Source organism: Prosopis cineraria, unplaced genomic scaffold, assembly GCF_029017545.1.
Source record: "Prosopis cineraria cultivar Desert tree isolate PC_DT_omini unplaced genomic scaffold, ASM2901754v1 PC13, whole genome shotgun sequence".
Lineage (NCBI taxonomy): Eukaryota > Viridiplantae > Streptophyta > Magnoliopsida > Fabales > Fabaceae > Prosopis > Prosopis cineraria.
In genome coordinates, this window is record NW_026555344.1 from 26,393,382 (window position 1) to 26,413,833 (window position 20,452).

Below are 20,452 nucleotides of genomic sequence, written 5' to 3' on the forward strand. Positions count from 1 at the left end.
TGTTGGGGTACCAGAAGCCAAATAACATCAGCTATTGGTTTCTTCTTGATAAAGCCTGGGTTTACCAACTCAATAATGTCAAAGAATCTATTTTACTGTAAAGAAAAAAATTCATATTATCAAAACATGCACACAAGACATACCAAGGAGTTGGCTAATAGACCATACACATGCATTCACCAATAATCTTTTCATCTAAGGCTCTATCTTTTTTCCTTTTTTCCTTGGTTCAAACCACTATCCCTTTTTAATGAGTCGAGGACTTAGAAGTTTAGTGTCTTCGGCTCTAGCACAAAACACATCCAATGATGGTTCATAAGAGCTGGATCGACGATGAGATCACATTCAACTATATTGTATCTTACATATTCAGGCAAGATATCCCTCTTGTTCTTTGCTGCCTTCCAAATAAGGGGATTTGATGTCATTTTACACTACGAATAAGAACATATTATGCAACAAATTAAAAAAAACAAAACATAGTAAAGAGAACATTTCAAATTTAATTTCACTGGAAGCTAACCATGAAGTTAACACCAAATATATGATGATAGACTGGACTTGAATCATTGATATCACCCATTAATGCATGGCATAGCATAGTCATGAACTACAACCACTAAGGAGTTTATGTTATTTGTACATTACTATGTGCAAATTATAACAAAACAAATTTAGACATTGTCTCACCCTATTATTAATCCACTGTATTCCTCAAACATCAAAATTCATCACGAGTGAAATATTGATCATACATTTCAACCAAGATCTTGAAATAGGGAATAATAAATAAATTCTCTTAAACTGTCGGAAATGAATGAAAAATTAGGCAACAAAGACTACTTACTCGCCACTTTCCTCCCTTTTACACATGTGTGATACAATTGAAAACAATTTTCGTTTTTCATCAACCTTCTTCTTCATCCTATTCACCAGCTTCAATATAAGTTAAGGAGACCTAATAGTTGGCATTTTTGTTCTTATAGATCTCCTAGGTTATCATTTACTATCATCTTCCTTAAATTCCTCCTCTAATTTTTCCTCTTTGCCCTCTTCTTGGGAAGACACATGAATTAGAGATGACAAATCATCAATTTGTTCTTCTTCTCCTCCTCTTCCTTCATCACCTCTACCTTCCTTTTCATCATCATCTTCTTCGTCTTCTCCTTTATCTTCTTCTTCTTCATCTCCTCTATCTTCACCTTCTCCATCACCTCCATCTTCTTCTTTTCCATCTTTTTCAAACTCAAAATCTACCTTGTCTTGTTCTTCGAACTCAAAGGCCAGCTTGTCTTCACTATCATATCCCACCTGGTCATCTTCCTCAACTTCAACACTTGACTTGCCTTTCTCTTTTAATTTCTTCGATGCTTCCCTTTTCATCTACTCCTTTCTGAACACAGATTTGACATAAGCAATTAATTTTTGGTAATTTTTCTTCAATAACCCTCATTACTGTTGAAAATGCAAAGAAAAACAACTTGTTTTACATGCCATTTTGTCCAAAACAGTGAGAAATAAATAGCGGGTCTAGATATGATATCGTCGGTCTTTTCTTGGTAATGGTGGAAGGGGGCTCTCCTATAGAAGCACTATAAAGCAACCCAATATTGTTGTCTCTCTCTTTTTGTAGTCTTTCCTTGGCTTTGTTATCATTCCAATATTGGACATGATCACTTGTTTCGACCAATGAGAAATGCTTAAAAAAATATATCTGCATAAACATACATATAATTATCACATTATGCTTACGATGAACGCATTACTGTGAAAGGAATACCATAAATTCATCTATACATACCACTTGTAACACCCTAAATTTTTTTAAAAAAATAATTTAACTCAACCATAGCAGAAAAGTGTCTATCATGGTAAATAGAAGTCAACTTATCCTATATATTTTTTTTTGAAACAATTCGATGATTTAAAACACTACCATGATAGAAAAGATTAAACCTCCTTTTAAATAATACAAAACAATTTATACCACTAATATACATTTACAACCATAATTTGGTTACAGCCACCCAACACATTTTATATCAATAAATTCAATATAAAACATTTTATAATTGGTTTAAACTTGCACAATACAACATCTCAGATAAATTTTTACTTCCCACATATCATTAGGCTAAAACCACATTTTCCATCCTTATACTTCTAACAAGTGCAAACCATAAACCAATAACTAACAACTTAATCAATTCCCAAAACAAGCCAATTATTTAATTTCATAATTATGCCATTTCAAACCATCCAAAATAAATCAGAGATCAAAGTTACAGTCATCCAAAGTGTACTAAAAGTAGAAATAGTTTGAAGGACATGATTACATCATTACATTCATATAATTGTCAATAAACAAAAGCCCTAGTATTGGCAATATAACACATTAAAAATTATAAATCAAATACCCAAAGGAGACAGTGGACCTATGTCACTATGCCTTAGGGACTCCTCTACGCGCCACTCGTGGCTCTTCTCCTGAAAATTGTTAACCACATAATGAGAATCAAGAGTCTCAATAACCAATATCAATTTATGATAGTATATGCAAATAGTTAAATGTGTGCTTGCTAAGTGGGGAATTAACAGTCATATAATTCTAATAAAAATACAAGAAATATTACAATACATAACAAACAACCATCTTTATCTCCCTCCATTAACCTCGAGCCGTAGCCCTTAGTTAGTGCTAAATTACCCGACCAAAGGTAGATTAGTTCGAGCCCTTACAAGCCACCTATTGGGCTCCAATAGGGGCATACTACGTGGCACATAAATATAACAACAAAAACTAATCAAACAAATTCATAACAATATTGTACAATTATACATATTACAATCCTCATAATTTTTTCATTTTTAACAATATTATAATATGACATCCCACTTGGCAAAATACTTCAAAATGCAAATCCACAATTTTTTCATAAACATAATAAGGTAATTTTCAATAAAAATTTATAATTTTCTCAATAATCACCCAATTAACATGAAGTAACATTAAACACAAATAAAAAGCATGATTATCTTGTGGCTTTTTTCAATAAACTATACCTTAGAATTTCTCTCCTACCACAATCTTCACCAACACAATTTACAAATAACATATTATTTATAAATATTAGTTTTAATAATTGAAGCTAATAAAATAACTCTAAAAATAAGATTAGAGATATAACATAATTTTTAATCTCAATCTTAATATAAACTGAGTTAGTACTATTAAGTAAAATTTTTAACTCCTCTTTTAGTCATCAAGAAATATTATTACGCTAAAATCAACCTCTAAACCAATTTCTATTATCAAAATTTTCTTTTTATTACATAAATTCGCACTTAAAATACCCAAAAATTGAAAATTAAGTCTCAAGTTTAGAATCATCATCCTATAGCCATAATAATCCACTTCTCATCTTAAATAATCATCTAAACCTCAATAAATCAACATATATTTTCAGATTTTATAAAAATTTAGCCTAAGATTTGATCCATAGGCCTCAATTTCAAGTTTATCAACAAATTTATAATCTAGAATATTTATTATACTACTAACAAACTTAACAACCACATTTATTCAACAAAAAATCTATCCCTCTTTCAAACTCTAGATTTTCTACCACTATAAAATCAAAAACCAAAGAGAAAGGATAGCTAAAAAAAATTTTAAAACACTTACTTAATCTTAAAAAGCTTGAAATCAAACCTTAAATATCCTATCAAGTCTCACCTTAAAAAAACGCAGCCCACAGCATCGACAAAAATGCGTTCTCTCTGTCTCAGCTGGCGCACCAGAAAAAGCAGTGAACAGATGAAGGAAAAGGGGTGAGTTTTTGAAAAAAAACACTGTGGGTCCCACTCTTTTTTTTTCTTTCCTTTCCTTTGTTTGTTTTTTATATATATATATATATATACATACACATGTACATCACACTACGCACGCGGAAAAACATCTCCAACCTTTATTCTTTTTTTTTAATATATATATATATATATATATATTTATATGTGTGTTTGTACGTTACACAGCACGCGGAGAAACGTATGCCCCTCCATTCTATTTTTTTTTATTCTTTTTATTTTTTACACACACACTCATATATATATATATATATATACACATTTCATTTCTTAGTCTCTCCTTCTATTATATTTCTCTTTCTCTTTCCTAATAATGATGATGATGAGATGATGATGATGATGATGATGATGATGATGATCTTTAAAATCTTACTTAGAATTATATCTTAAGTTAAATCTAATAATCATCTCCTATTAATTTATTTACCTCTAAATATTCTTCAAAATTTCTATGAATCCAAATTAACTATTAAAATTTAAATTGGGATGTTACAATTCTCTCCTCATTTTAAAAATTTTTATCGTCAAAATTTGAAGTTAATAACTATTTACTATGTACCTAATCAAAAAGATGAGGATAATCACGTCGTATACTGTTCTCAGTCTCCCAGGTAGCATCAACAGGAGTTGTGCCCTTCTAGATTATTTTAACCAATCTAGTAGTCTTGTTTCTTAATTGCTTGTCCTTGTAATCCACAATCCTTTCCGATTCAACTCTGAATGTCAAATTCTCCTTGAGTGCAATCTCATCGGGTTCAATTATATGGGAAGGATCTGGTTGATACTTCTTCAATTGTGACACATGGAATACATTATGTATACCAACAATTTGGGGCAATAGTGCTACTTGGTATGCTACTAGTCCAAGTCCTTTTAAGATCTCAAAAGGTCCCATAAACCTTAGTGTCAACTTCTTAGCCTTAATAGCTCTTCCAATACCAGTTATCGGAGAGATTTTCAAAAATACACACGGTCACCTACTTCAAACTCAAGCAATCTCCTCCTCTTATCCGCATAACTCTTCTGTCTACTCTGAGTTGTGAGTAATTTTTGCTTGATTAATGCAATCTTTCAGGCAGTCTCATCAACAATGTCCGGCGCCAAAATAGTTCTCTCACTAAATTCCATCCAACACAGTGACGATCTAAATTTTCTTCCATATAATGCCTCATAAGGTGCCATCTAAATGCTAGAGTGAAAACTATTATTTTAGGCAAATTCAGCTAATGGCAAGTGACTATCCCAATTACCTCTAAAGCTCAATGGCACAAGCCCTCAACATATCTTCAAGAGTCTGTATGGTTCGTTCTGTCTGCTCATCGGCCTGAGAGTGGTAAGCCATGCTAAAACTTAGACGAGTACCCATGGCTTCCTGTAATGACTTCCAAAAGTTTGATGTGAACCTTGGATCACGATCAGATATGATATTTGTCGGTACTGCATGCAATCTTACTACTTCTCTTATGTAGATTTCAGTTAATTTCTCAAGAGAATAAGTGATATTGGTAGCAAGAAAGTGAGTCGATTTGGTAAGTCGATCCATAACTACCCATATAGTGTCATGACTAAAAGATGTTCTAAGCAATCCTGTAATAAAGTCCATAGAAATACTGTCCCATTTTCACTTTGGAATATCAAGAAACTGCAGCATTCCGGCGAGTTTTTGATGCTTAATTTTGACTTTCTGACAAGTCAAACAATGAGTTACATGTTCAGTCACATCCCTCTTCATCCCTGGCCACCACCAACCACGTCTTAAGTCATAATACATCTTAGTTGCTCCTAAGTGAATGGTGTATCTACTCTGATGAGCCTCCTCAAGTAGGATATTTTTCAATCGAGCATCATCAGGCACACACACTCTACCCTTATATTTCATGACATTATCATCAGTCACATCAAAATGTTTAACCTTTCCAGCCCCAATCTCTACCCTAATCTTATTCAAATAATCATCCTTCTGCCGCGCAACTTTGATTTCTTCCTAAAATTTATTCTCAAATTCAGTAATGTGCAAAGTAGCTAAACGATTCTCGACTACTTCCACATTTGCTGCATGAAAACTACTCTATAATTCATGTTCTTTGACCATCATGTGAGCGATATGTATAAGCTTCCTGCTCAGTGCATCGGCAACTACATTAGCTTTCCCTGGATGATACTTCAATTCAAAGTCATAATCCTTCAAAAACCCAATCCATCTAAGCTGTCTCATGTTGAGTTCCTTTTGATTAAACAAATATTTTAAACTTTTATGATCACTAAAGACTTCAAAGGATGAACCATAAAGATAGTGCCTCCAAATCTTCAAGGCAAACACCACAGCAGTAAGATCCAAGTCATGGGTAGGATAATTTTTTCTCATGAGGCCTCAACTGTCGGGAGGCATAAGCCACTACTCGATCCTCCTGCATCAATACACAACCTAAACCTTTCTTAGAAGTATCAGTATATAAGATATAAGGAGTAGTTGGAACAGGTAAGGTGAGCACTGGTGTGGTGGTCAACCTCTTTTTTAGCTCCTAGAAGGCAACTTCACACTCGTTCGTCCAAATAAATAGAGCATCTTTCCTGATCAACTTAGTCAAGGGCATTACAATTTGTGAAAAACCCTTGATGAAGCGACGATAGTAGCTTGCAAGACCCAAGCAACTCTTGATTTTTGTCACACTTCAAGATTGTTCCCATTTCATCACTGCATCTATCTTACTGGGGTCCATTGCTACCCCTTCTTTTGAAACAACATGACCTAAGAACTTAACTTCTTTAAGCCAAAAGTCACATTTGCTCAGCTTGGCATAGAGCTTGTGCTCTCTCAATATTTCCAAAACAATTTTGAAATGTCTAGCATGGTCCACCTCATCCCGAGAATAAATAAGTATGTCATCAATAAAGACTACAACAAATTTATCAAGATAAGGCCTGAAGATTTGATTCATATAATCCATAAAGACAGTCGGGGCATTTGTTAATCCAAATGGCATCACAAGGAACTCATAGTGCCCATATCTAGTCCTGAAAGCTGTTTTAGGAGCATCCTCTGCCCTAACCCTCAGTTAATGATACCCTGATCTCAAATCAATCTTAGAAAACATCGCTGAATCAACTAATTGATCTAACAAATCATCAATTCGAGGTAAGGGGGTACTTGTTCTTGATGGTTATCTTATTTTACAATTTATAATCAATACAAAATCTGAGGCTCCCATCTTTCTTTTTCACAAACAGTACCAATGACCCCCATGGCGATACACTGGGTCTGATAAACCCTTTCTCTAGCAACTCTTCAATTTGTCTCTTCAACTCAGCTAACTCTGACGGGGGCATCCTCTAAGGTGCTTTGGAAATAGGTCCCGTATTAGGTATGAGCTCAATTGAGAACTCAACCTCTCGTTCTGGAGGCAAACCAATCACTTCAGTAGGAAAGACATCAAGAAATTCTCTCACTACTGGAATCCAATCCACACCTTCTTCAATCTCTGCCTTGATTGAGAAGAAAACCATAAAAGCTTGACAGCCCCTTTTTATACACTGTTCTACTTGAGCTGTAAATAACATCATAAGACCTTGGGACTCTACAAAGGTTACTGTAAGAGCTGAGAGTGACACACTCTTTTTCTGACAATCAAGTACAGCTCCATTTCCAGACAACCAATCCATCCCCACAATAACCTCAATCTCAGACAAAGACAAACAAATGAGGTCTATAATGGTCTTTCAACCCTCATACTCAACCTCTACATTTAGACATGCCTTAGCAATTCTTACAATCAAACCAGCAGGAGTAAAAATTTTCACATCAAAAGATAAGGTACACACAGGCAATTTACATCTTTTCATACATTCATTAGACACAAAAGAGTACATAGCACCCGAATCAAACAAAGCACAAACATCATTATCAAGAATTCAGATTATACCTCGGATAGCGTTAGGATTGTTAGTAGCCTCCAACTCGAAAAAGGCATACACTCGTGCTGGCACTGTAGGTCTTTAATCATTACCCTTGTTCTTGTTCTGATGGCAGAATCGAGCAATATGACCAGGCTTCTGGTAGATGTAACAAACCCAACAATGACCAAAATGAAACCTCCTACACTTACTGCATGCTTGGTTACTAGCAGCGCCAGAAGTAGGAGTAGAGGTAGATGGGCTCTTGTAGGGCCCCTGACTCCTACTCTATTTTCCTCTGTAGCTCTGACCCTTATGGTAGTAGCTCTTCTTCTTCTGATTTCCAAAGCCTCCAAATTGTTCCTCCGGAAGACTATCCGAAGCTTATTGCACATCTTACTAAATGTTTTGATCTCAAGAGGGGCTAACTGTTCCCTTAGATCAAGCCTCACCTTCTCTAGCAATCGTTCAGCCATCCACTCTGTGTCTTCATGTTTCTGGAGGTAAGTGGAGTATTTAGATAATTCTGCAAATTATTCAATAAATTCAACCTCATCTAGATCACCCTGACGAAACACATGAAACTCAGCCTGCTTTTCTGCTCTCAGTGCAGTAGGAAAATAATTCTCAAACAATATGACTTTAAAATCTTCCCAAGTGAGAGAGGAATCATCCTTCGATCCTGCTGTCTCCCATCACTTCTTAGCACCCTTCTGTAGCAAGAATATCGCCACAACCATACTAAAAATACTCTCCAATCGATCTATCCATTCTTCAACCACCGTTGGCTTAAGATTCCCATCGAAAGTAGGAGGATTGAACTTACGAAAAGTACTCCAAATCTTTGTGATCGTGGATGTCTGCTTTGTGATCGTGGATGTCTGTTGATTAAAGTGCAGACTCTCATTTTTCGAACTAGTCTCATGGTGAGAATAGGAAGGTAAGCCTTCACCAATAGATTAGCTCACATTGTATACCTTGGTATGGCTTCCTTCTTGTTGGCCATTTCCCTCTTGGTTGGCATGTTCCTTCTGTTGCCTTAAAGCGGCCAATTCTTCTTCTTGCCTCTTCATGCAGTCACTAAGATCCCGCAACAGATCCATCATCTGCCTCATGGTTAGCTCCTCCTGCTCTGGTTGTGGCTGTATGGGCTCGCCCTACCCCATTTGTTTATGTATGGGATCCGATTGTGGCCATGTGTCATTTCCCACTGGCTTTATAGAATCACCGACATTTTCACTACCTCTTCTAGTTTTGAACACCATCTCTCCCCTCCTAAAAGATGGAAGCCACACAATTAAGTCAATACTAATCTAAAGACAAGAAAAATAATGGAGAAGTATTATCATTTAATAATGTATATTGTCAATAAACTAGATTAATGTATAACAACTTCACAATTTACAAAAAACTTGAAACATGTAGCTCTGATACCAAGATGTAACACCCTAAATTTTTTTAAAAAAATAATTTAACTCAACCATAGTAGAAAAGTGTCTATCATGGTAAATAGAAGTCAATTTATCCTATATATATTTTTTGAAACAATTCCATGATTTAAAACACTACCATGATAGAAAAGATTAAACCTCCTTTTAAATAATACAAAATAATTTTATACCACTAATATACATTTACAACCATAATTGGGTTACAGCCACCCAACACATTTTATATTAATAAATTTAATATAAAATATTTTATAATTAGTTTAAGCTTACACAATACAACATCTCAGATAAATTTTTACTTCCCACATACATTAGGCTAAAACCACATTTTCCATCCTTGTACTTCCAACAAATGCAAACCATAAACCAATAACTAACAACTTAATCAATTCCCAAAACAAGTCAATTATTTGACCTCATAATCATGCCATTTCAAACCATCCAAAATAAATCAGAGGTCAAAATTACAGTCATCCAAAGTGTACTAAAAGTAAAAATAGTTTAAAGGGCATGATTACATCATTACATTCATCTAATTGTCAATAAACAAAAATTCTAGTATTGATAATATAACACATTAAAAATCATAAATCAAATACCCAAAGGAGACAGTTGACCTATGCCATTATGCCTCAGGGACTCCTCCACGCGCCACTCGTGGCCCTTCTCTTGAAAATTGTTAACCACATAATAAGACTCAAAAGTTTCAGTAACCAATGCCAATTTATGATTGTGTATACAAACAGTTAAATGTGTGTTTACTAAGTGGGGAATTAACAGTCATATAATTCTAACAAAAATACAAGAAATATTACAATACATAACAAACAACCATTCTTTATCTCCCTCCATTAACCTTGAGCCATAGCCCTTACTCAGTGCTAAATTACCCATCCAAAGGTAGATTAGCCCGAGCCTTTACAAGTGATCTATTGGGCTCCAATAGGGGCGTAACACGTGGCACATAAATACAACAACAAAAACAAGTCTCCCAACACCTCCCACACTAATCAAACAAATTCATAACAATATTGTACAATTATACAATATTACAATCTTCATAATTTTCTCATTTTTAACAATATTATAATATGACATCCCACTTGGCAAAAATACTTCAAAATGTAAATCCACAATTTCACAATTTTTTCATAAACATAATAAGGTAATTTCTCAACAAAAATTCATAATTTTCTCAATAATTACCTAATTAACATGAAACAACACTAAACACAAATTAAAAGCACGGTTACCTTGTGGCTTTTTCAATAAATTATTCCTTACAATTTCTCTCCCACCACAATCTTCACCAACACAATCTACAAATAACATATTATTTATAAATATTAATTTCAATAATTGAGACTAATAAAATAACTCTAATAATAGGATTAGAGAATATAACATTAAGTAAAATTTCAATCTTAATACAAACCTAGAGTTAGTACTATTAAGTAAAATTTCTAACTCCTCTTTTAGTCATCAAGAAATATTATTAAGCTAAAATCAACCTCTAAACCAATTTCTATTATTAAAATTTTTCTTTTTATTTCATAAATTCACACTTAAAATATCCAAAAATTGAAAATTGAATCTCAAGCTTAGAATCATCATCTTATAGCCATCATAATCCACTTCTCATTCCAAATAATCATCTAAACCTTAATAAATCAACATATATTTTCGAATTTTATAAAAATCTAGCCTAAGGTTTGATCCATAAGCCTCAAATTTCAAGTTCATCAACAAATTTATACTCTAAAATATTTATTACACTATTAACAACCTCAACAACCACATTTATTCAACAAAAATCAATCCCTCTTTCAGACTCTAGATTTTCTACCACTATAAAATCAGAAACTAAAGAGGAAGGATGGCTAAGAAAAAATTTTAAAACACTTACCTAGTTTTGAAAAGCTTAAAATCACACCCTAAATATCTTATTAAGAAGTCTCACCTTAAAAAAATGCAACCCACAGCACCGGCGAAAACGCATTCTCTCTGTCTCAACTCGCGCACCAGAAAAAGCAGTGAGCAGATGAAGGAAAAGGGGTGTGAGTTTTAAAAAAAAAATACTGTGGGTCCCACCCCTTTTTTTTTCTTTCCTTTCCTTTGTTTGTTTGTTTACACACACACACACACACACCACACTACGCACGCGAAAAAACATCTCCAACCTTTATTCTTTTTTTAAAATATATATTTATATGTGTGTTTGTACATTACATAGCACGCGGAGAAATATCCGCCCCTCCGTTCTACTTTTTTTTATTTTTTTATTTTTTTATTTAATTCCTACACACACACTTATATATATATATATATATATTTACATTTCATTTCTTAGTCTCTCCTATTATATTTCTCTTTCTTTCCTGATGATGATGATGATGATGATGATGATGATCTTTAAAATCTTAACTTAAAATTATATCTTAAGTTATATCTAATAATCATTTCCTACTAATTTATTTACCTCTAAATATTCTCCAAAATTTTTATTAACCCAAATTAACTATTAAAATTTAAATTGGGATGTTACACCACTAAAAAGTACAAGCATCCTCCTACATTTGCAATCTGATGCTTCTTTTCGCCCATTTGTTTCAAATACTCTTCCAACTCATCGCACAAGTCATCTAATATGTATCTTGATCAATTGAAGTCTTTCAATACATTCTTAGTGTAATACATTACCTTAACCATTCGCTCACTAACATTAGCACTAGTACTCAGACATAAAAGTATTCCTAATGTGTACAATAAAAGTAAAAACTCAAAAAGTATTCCTAATGTGTACAATAAAAGTAAAAACTCAAAGTCTTCATCCTCTGCTTCAGATTTAATCCATGTCAATATCTTCCTATATGACATCTTATAATATTTTTCCTTAACCTCAAGAATGCTTTGTCTTGGTCATCCACCTCTATTGACACCCTATCCCCGCCAAAAGGTAATCCCATCAATATGTGAACATCTTCTACTTTCATTTCTTTTGACTTCCCTTTAATGCGAAATTGATGGGTAGGTAAATCATATGAAGATATTAATTGAAAATAGAGTGTTTTCTATCAGATATCAAGCAACACACCAAACCTGATGTTCTCTACCCTAGTTCTTAGGCTCTCATTCCCTTTCACGAACTCTGCAAGCTCTATAAACTGCCTTACAGGACACCTTATATGAAAAGAAACCTTATATTTATTTCCCCCTACATGTCTGTACCATCATATTTATCAAAGCTTAGCATCTTGAATTTTGTAAGAACATCAATTTTTGGGGTTAGGCACAACTCCTTTAAATCTAAGGAACCCCATGTGTTTGATCCTTGAGGAGCCTTTAATTGATCTTTCATTTTTTCAAGTTCTTCTTTCAGCTCCTTCTCTTAGTGTAATACTCTATGGGTTTTGGAACACATAAGCATGATTTTTCCCAAGGGCATCTGGTATGTTAAAGACCCCTATTTCATAATCTTGTTTCTCTAGTATGGGTATTTTAGGATCCAATCCTCCGTTTGGCTCAATCGTTCCATTAGTTGCTCTATCATTCTCATTTGCTCCAATATTCTATGGTGTCATCACTTTTCCCTTTAGTCTCTGTTAATAGCGTTGTTGACTCATTTACATTTGAACTTTCTATGGCACGATTACACAATCGTGTTCTGTATGTTTAAGTGATGGGAATTTAGTTAAACGAGTTTTTCTTTCAAAGCGCAATGTTGGCTTACCTGTTTCACATAATAATTAGTTTTAATAAATCTCACCTTTTACATTTGTTTCATAAGATATCCAGCATTGTGTAGGCAAAAGGGTTTCAAGACACCAACATCCTTTAAATACCTCTAGAAATTCATTATTTCATAAGGAATTTAAAGTTGACCATTGAATTAAAAAGACATTGGATCTTACCAAAATTCAAGGTTTTAAACGAACGATGATAACACAAACTAATCAACAATTTCATTAACCATAAAGTGTCACATAGATTCTCATGCAATGATTCAAATGCTACTACGAATTTCGAACTGTCAAGCTATTGAGTTCTTTTACAATTTCCTGGCACAAATGGAAGAATTGAACAATCTCAACTAGAGTTTCCTCGGGAAGAACCCATGCCTTCAACTTGCTTAAACACTCTTACAAATTTTAGAATTTTGTCATTAGCCAATTCAATCATCTGTCTACATCTTGACATCCATTCTTTGGTTTCTTCTATTCAATCAAGGTAAAGTGCCTTCTACTCCTCTAAGACTTTATTTTGTTGATTAAGCCTCTAAACAAATTTTTGTGCCGTCTCATCTACACTTCCTCTTACCTTGGCTAGTTCATTCACCTTTCTCTCCAATTGTAGTTGAATGTATTAATTTCTTGCTACATCTTCTCAATAGGCCAAATGTCTTATAACTCCTTGAATGCATTTTCCCTGACTATTTTGACAAGACTCACTTTAGTACTTTATACCTTGTCATCAATACTATGCATCTCTCTTTTCAATTTAGCATTTTACCTTTTTAATTTCTTGGTCTTAGGTGTTTCTTCAAAGTTATGTCTTCCTCTTTTCTCTTATAACTTTCTTTGTAATTCAATGCATTCATTTTACCATTTTTTTCAATTATTCTTTATTATTAGACTCCAAGATAGTAAGCTCTTGTAACTCATTTTCCTTCACTTTCAAACGTTCAATCAGTTGCCCATTAATTTCTTTCAAGTCATTACCTAATAAGGAATTTCGAGGAGAGAATGAAGGATTTGCTCCTTGAATCATACCCTTCAACCAAGTGGGTATATTCTGAACTCGAGTTTACTAAACATATCCCTAATTCAATCTTTCCTTTATACCCTATCCTTTGCCATGCTTCTCTAACATTCTGGTTTGACAACTTTGTTCTAACTTCCTCATATAGAAAGTATAACTTTTGTACCTCTACCTTAAAAAGGATGTTTTGCTTGTAAGCTAATTATCTTAATGATAAGAAAGGTTTATAATTGATACACCCTTTAAATCCCATTAAAGGCACATTCGGGAAGTCACCACAATGGTAAATGATCTCTTCTTCCCATTACCAATCTAGTTTCCATAAGATGAAATTTTCTCTAAGATCTATCAAAGTTCTTTTCCAATCCATGCAGCTCGTCCCGTCAATCACCAATTGACCTTTGAAAGACATAAGTAGATTATTATCTGAGTCATTCTTTTTTCTAAAGGGAATTGTCTTTTTGCAAACGTGGCCAAGCATCCATATATCTAGTAGTACAATACAATAGTTGACCTTTCCTTTCCTTCTCTTTTGACATTGAGTTAAGATCAAGTATGTTTTTGTCAAAAATGTTAGTACCGAATTCACATTACATACTCCACCATTTGAAATACACTAATGGCTCCTAAATTAATTATGCCAACTGATGATGGAAACAAGATTATTCCATATATACACAAGCAAAAATCCTACAAAATATAACCCAATCCCCTTTTTCCACCAAAAAAAATCTTAAGTAAGCTTTTATATTAGCTCTTGAGATGCCTTCAGTTTGTCTTGGACATACTATTCGTACTTCTTCCTTAAGAACTCCCATAATTTTTGCTATTGTACCTTGAGATGGAAAATATCCAGGATAAAAGTATATTGCCATATTCTCCTTAAGGAGCATTCTCGAAATTTCTCCATATTCTTCCAAAGTTGGTGTCATTTGGAAGTCAAAAAATGTGAAACATCTCAATAAAGCATCACAATATTGGCTTAATTCAATTACTACATCATTATGTATTGTTATTGATAGAAAATCCAAAATGTTTCCATACTTCTTTTTAAAATCTTGCATGATTTTTCCTCTAATATGATGGCTTAACTCAATCAAAGTTTCCAACGACTCAACTTTTATAATTAATTTGATCCCTTTTCCATGATATAACTTCCTTGTGTGATCTAGATTTGTGCTACCTTCAAGTGCCATTTACCCCTTATGCCGATTTCATAAAGATGCTAGATAACTCATTCCTAATAAACAAAGCAAAGATTAATAACATGCAATTCCCATAATTTTTAATAAGCTATCTAGCTCCTTTTTTAAAAAAATTCACTCCTCCAAACACTTAATACATCATAGGAAAATAAAGTAAACAATTAATCAATGAGATGTTTAAATCCTTACATGATTAACGTTAAAAGGTTTAGCCTTAAAATTTTTTTTTTTGAAAAAAATTAATTTTAGTCATAGATACACTAAGAGAAAATCCCTCTTTTCCTCAATGTGCTTATTGTCCCATAGGGAGAAATGAATAAATTAACTTATGAACAGCTAAAATTGACACATGGCTAAAATCCCAACTTTAAAAGCGAAATAACTCAGTTATCAAATAACAAGAGAAGTTATTTAATTACATTTGTTTTAAAAAAAATGCAAATTCTTCATGATGACATTTATGATATGTTATAATAATGATGCAATAAAAGATCAATGCTCTCATTTTGTATCCTATTCAAGGAAATTTAAGTTTATTTATGTTTGTAATAACTAGGCATTAGCTAAAATGGTTAGCTATTAACTTTCCTCTAAAGCATGTAGCTCCAAATTAGATTTATATTCCTAAGGGATAAAAGATTCTCAAGATAACCTCACCACTTGATGAAGACCTCACTTAATTTTGACCTTTCAAAAACATAAGCTCTACAAGGACCAAATTTATTAAGTAAGCAATTTTGGATGCCAATTTTCATCATATTGTATTGCATGTTTTGCAGGTGTCTCTTTTGTCATCTTCCCCCCAATATAACACACAATCATTTGGACAAACATCAATTTTTTTTATATTTCAATCCTAACTTAATAACAGTCTTTTTTACTTTATAAAATGAAGAAAAAATTTTAACAAATGGAAAGGCATCTAGTAATAATTCCAAAATTATAGATAAAGCTTTGTTACTTATATTACACAAGCATTTAATATGGTGCAATCTAATCAATAATGATAATTTTGAATATTTCCCATACCTATTATATAATTGCTCCTACCCATCTTGTACCAATTCAAAAAATTCTTTAGTCTTTTCATTCATCTTCTAATTTTGATTTTGTGATTATTCTTCAATTTGAATTGAAGTTTCGTTTTCTTCTTACACCCTAAAAGCATCACAAATCAATTCATGAATATGATCACCAACCTCATTCCCTTGTTCTCTATTTCCTTTATTAACAGGGCTATTGGGAGAAGTTACTCTAAATTCATGCTTTTCATCATGTAAAACCCAACATGTATATTTAAGAGAAAATGATTTAGCAAGTAAATGGTTCCAAACCTCCTCTCGAACTTTCCATTTTTTAAAATTACACTTAATGAAGGACAAATTATTTTATCCTCAACACCACTATTAGCCCAAAAAAAAACTAAAAATCCTTTCATACCATTTATATATTTTCTTGCATTGTGAAGTTTAGATATCCAAGATTTATTCATTTTCTATATAAAAAGAATATTTACAACTTATTATATTTAAGCATAAAATTCAAATATATTTTTATTATTTAAATAAGTATAAACAATGTAAAAATAAAAGTTTCAACATTTACAAAATAATTTAAGCCAAGCATAATTTAAAAATAATTTTAAATTTTAAATTATTCAATATATAAAATAAAAAAATGATATAAAAAATTTAAATCTAATAAAATATAACTATGTAAAGTCATGTCATATTTCATCCTAAAAGATCAAAATATTTAATTAATAATTTATCACATCCATAAACATCAAATGTATATTGAAAAAACAAATTAAAAGTTATGCATGATGTTTTAAACATTCATACATTTAAATATAACATTAAATAAAAATAATTTACCTCAAGTATTCAGGGAAATACGAAATATTTGCAGTAAGTTAGAGAATTTATTGAGTGCCTGAAAATATATGAAAACATATAATAAAAATATAACTTAAAAGAATAGGGGGAAAAAATATGCAGAACTGGCACCGGAAAGTGAGAGAGAGAGAGAGAGAGCGAAAATTGAAAATTGAAACGAAAGGTGGCATAGTATCAAACACTTTCAGTGTGGCTGACAGCCACATTTTATGGGAAAAACATGGCTCCGTGAGCCAGCTAATGTCTGACAAAACCTCATTGACACCTTCTTTCACGTTTTCTAAAAAACGTGGCTTTAATTCATCTATATATATATATATATATATTACAGCCACAGTTTTTTTCAAAAAAGTGTGGGATTAACCATGATTTTAAAAAAACCGTAGTGACGTTCTGTGGCTATTGTAACATTTTTTTATAGTGAGTTTTATTTATAGAGTAAAAAAAAATTTAATTATATTTATAGAAAATTTGAAAATTCCCAATGCTCCTCTCTATGTCTTTGTCCTTATTCAATACTTTAAATAAAAACATCATTAATAAAATTTAAAAAAATTTATTAAGGATAAAGATAAAAACTTGATAAATTTTAAGACAAAATTAATGAGATTTAAAATTTTTCTTATTCAAATAAAACATATTAAAAGTGATTTATAAATAAGATATAGCTATACAATTAAACCAAGTAATGAAAAAAACACATTTTAAAGGGACAAAGTTGAATGAAAATTCCTTGTTAAAAAAAAAATCAAATATCCAAAAGTGAAACGAAGCAAGTTTCAAAATAATTTTTTATATCAATAAAAGAAAAAAATGTAAGGATTATTAAATTAGTGAAAAATTTATACTCCTCTGTTTAAAAATATAAGATATTTTTAACATAATCTCAATATTCAATAAAATAGTTATCCACTTTTTAACTAACTTTATCCTTTTATATTTATCTCTATTAAATACCCTACAATAAGTATAAAATTATTATCAATAAAAATACTTAAAAAAAAAGATAATAATTATACTTTCAAATATATTTTTAAATATCTAATATTTTAAAAAATATTTTATATTTGTGAATGGGGGGAAAAAATATGTAGGATAAATGGTGAAGGAAAGCTAACCAAACTTTCCTATCTTATAAGAATAGATAGGAGGGGTACAAGTCAGCTGAGGTTAACCAAACTTTCCTATCTTAATCTCTGCTTTGTTAGATTGAACAATCGTTTTACCAAAATAGCTACATCTACAATTTTGAATTCACATTTTTGTTATCATTTGCGGAAAGCCAGTCAAAGCTTATGAAGTTCCTTTCATTTGAATTGAAGAAGACACTCACGAGTGACTTGCTAGCTGTACTAAAATAACTTGTAAATTTCTATTAAAACGAACCAGCTCAAGATTATATTTTTTTTAATGGGCTGAAAATTTTAAACTAGATTCTCCAACAACAACAAAAATCCATGTAGCATCTATATGCAAATCAAATGTTTGATTGCTGCCAAGTCATCAACTTCACATAAATCTATCATTACGGATCTATCATTTAAAAATTGAATAAATATAAATTAATTTAAATAGGAAGAAAGAGTACCAGTTTAATCAAAGAAATCACAGTTGCGGAAATTGTCGAATAAGCAGCGAATAGGAGCACCATCGCCGATAATCTGACTTTCCATTGCTTCATTATGCTTGAGCTTTGAGGAAGGTACACAGATATCTCCAAAAAATTCATACTGGAAAGTTATTCAATGAAGGTTGTAGGAGCCAAAAATTTTGCTGCTTACATACTGGTATCCTCGTCCCACTGCGAAAGAAGATAAGAAACGAGGCGATGAGAAAAAGCAAGTGTGGCGCCGGCCAGAAGTTCACTCGACGGCGAAGGCGACGACTGAACAGAGGGTCGATGAGGAAGTAGAAAGGCGACTGCGCAGAGAAGAAGGAGCTAAAGAATGAAGATAATGCAGTGTTGTGTTGCTACTGCGGCTAGGGTAAGGTTTATTTGCTGAAGGGTAATTGTGGAATATTGGCAAGAATGTGTGGGTATTTTAGTCAGCAAACAAAGCATTTGGGTTTGCAACGATTATGGGTCAAAGGAAAGGAGCATCCTTCCAGCAGGCCCGTTTGATACTATTAATTGAACCCTTTTTTTTAATCCTTTTCAAGGATTGGAGAATTACTCCGCTCTACTTTATAAAAGGTGAGCCGTAAATGATAAAAGGGTTTTACAAATGAGCTTTTTTTTTAATTATAGTTAAATCAAAAATTAAATTTTAAAACTTTTATATTAGTTACGTTGAAATCTAACCATTAGTAACATTTAATACATTTTGAAGAACTTATTTATCCTTCCACATTTCCTTTTCAAATTTGATATTTATATTATTTGTTACATATATATATATTATTAAAATAAATATAATTAAATTTCTTAGTATTTAAAAATATTTTATTCATTAATACATTAACTCTTTTATTTTTTTATAATTTTAATTTTCATATTTCTTAAATTTATCAAACAAGTTTCAGTTTGTCAAATTAATTTTCTCACAAAAGATTATCCAAACATAAATTATATTATAATAAATGACTTTTAATTCAACTTTAGTTTACAAATTGTAGTTTATATAAGATGTACTTTTACAAATGTTAATCCAATCAAGCTCTTCGTGTTTGCCAAGGTACTAGATGGGAGAGGATTCATTTTCATCCTCTTCTTAATTTGTAGCCATTAGATTTAGATTTGAATGGTTTAGATTTGATATTTAATAAAAAAATTATTTTTTTTATTTTTACTGTATTTTTTAATTATTTGTATTAAATTTCAGCAATTTTAATTTTTTTATAATTTTTAATAATTTAATATGTTAATAATGATCTTATAAGAGATCAAATCTTAATTATTCAAATCTTAATGTAATGGCTAGAGAGGGGAAAAAAGAGAATCCTCTCCTCAGTGGTGGGTAGACGACATATTTCAAGCAATATAATATATCAATAGATACTTCAATAATTAGATGATTATTTAGCTAGAGTGTTGTTTATACTTTTATTCATCTCCAACCTTTCATCCAAGAGGCAGTGGATGATGAAAGAGATCAATTGTAAAATTATATTTTATTGTAAACTCTCTTAAGTTATGAATGCACTTATCCAGTCCAAAAAAAAATAAAAAAAAAACACTTTCAAGAATGGGTTGGAGTATATGGCCACCTCATAGATTAATTCACTTGGGATGCAATTATTTAATTAAAAATACAATTGGTTCTTTTATAGATTATGGTTACCGAAGTGTTGAACAATGCTCTAGTTTTAGGATTTTAATTCAAATTCTAGAGTTTATGGCCATGCTTAATCTGTGTCAATTTTATTTGCATAATGGAGAATT

At 31.9% G+C, this 20,452-nt stretch overlaps 1 protein-coding gene across 5 annotated transcripts; it reads right to left on the reverse strand.

The window, feature by feature from the left end:
• Nucleotides 1-701: 701 nt before the first annotated feature.
• LOC129291475 (uncharacterized) lies at nt 702-19,019 on the reverse strand. Of its 5 annotated transcripts, XM_054928842.1 has the most exons (6): nt 18,659-19,019; nt 10,463-10,528; nt 9,809-9,877; nt 7,788-9,033; nt 2,418-2,487; nt 1,417-1,714 (listed from the first exon to the last, which is right to left on the reverse strand). In XM_054928842.1, exons 4-6 carry the CDS (start codon nt 8,232-8,234, stop codon nt 1,701-1,703), a joined length of 531 nt encoding a protein of 176 aa, XP_054784817.1. In that variant the 5' UTR covers nt 8,235-9,033; nt 9,809-9,877; nt 10,463-10,528; nt 18,659-19,019; the 3' UTR covers nt 1,417-1,700. The 5 variants fall into 5 exon arrangements, with proteins under 5 accessions (XP_054784819.1, XP_054784817.1, XP_054784816.1 ...); XM_054928844.1 differs by lacking the exons at nt 1,417-1,714; nt 10,463-10,528 and adding an exon at nt 702-1,393; XM_054928841.1 differs by lacking the exon at nt 10,463-10,528.
• Nucleotides 19,020-20,452: the final 1,433 nt, after the last annotated feature.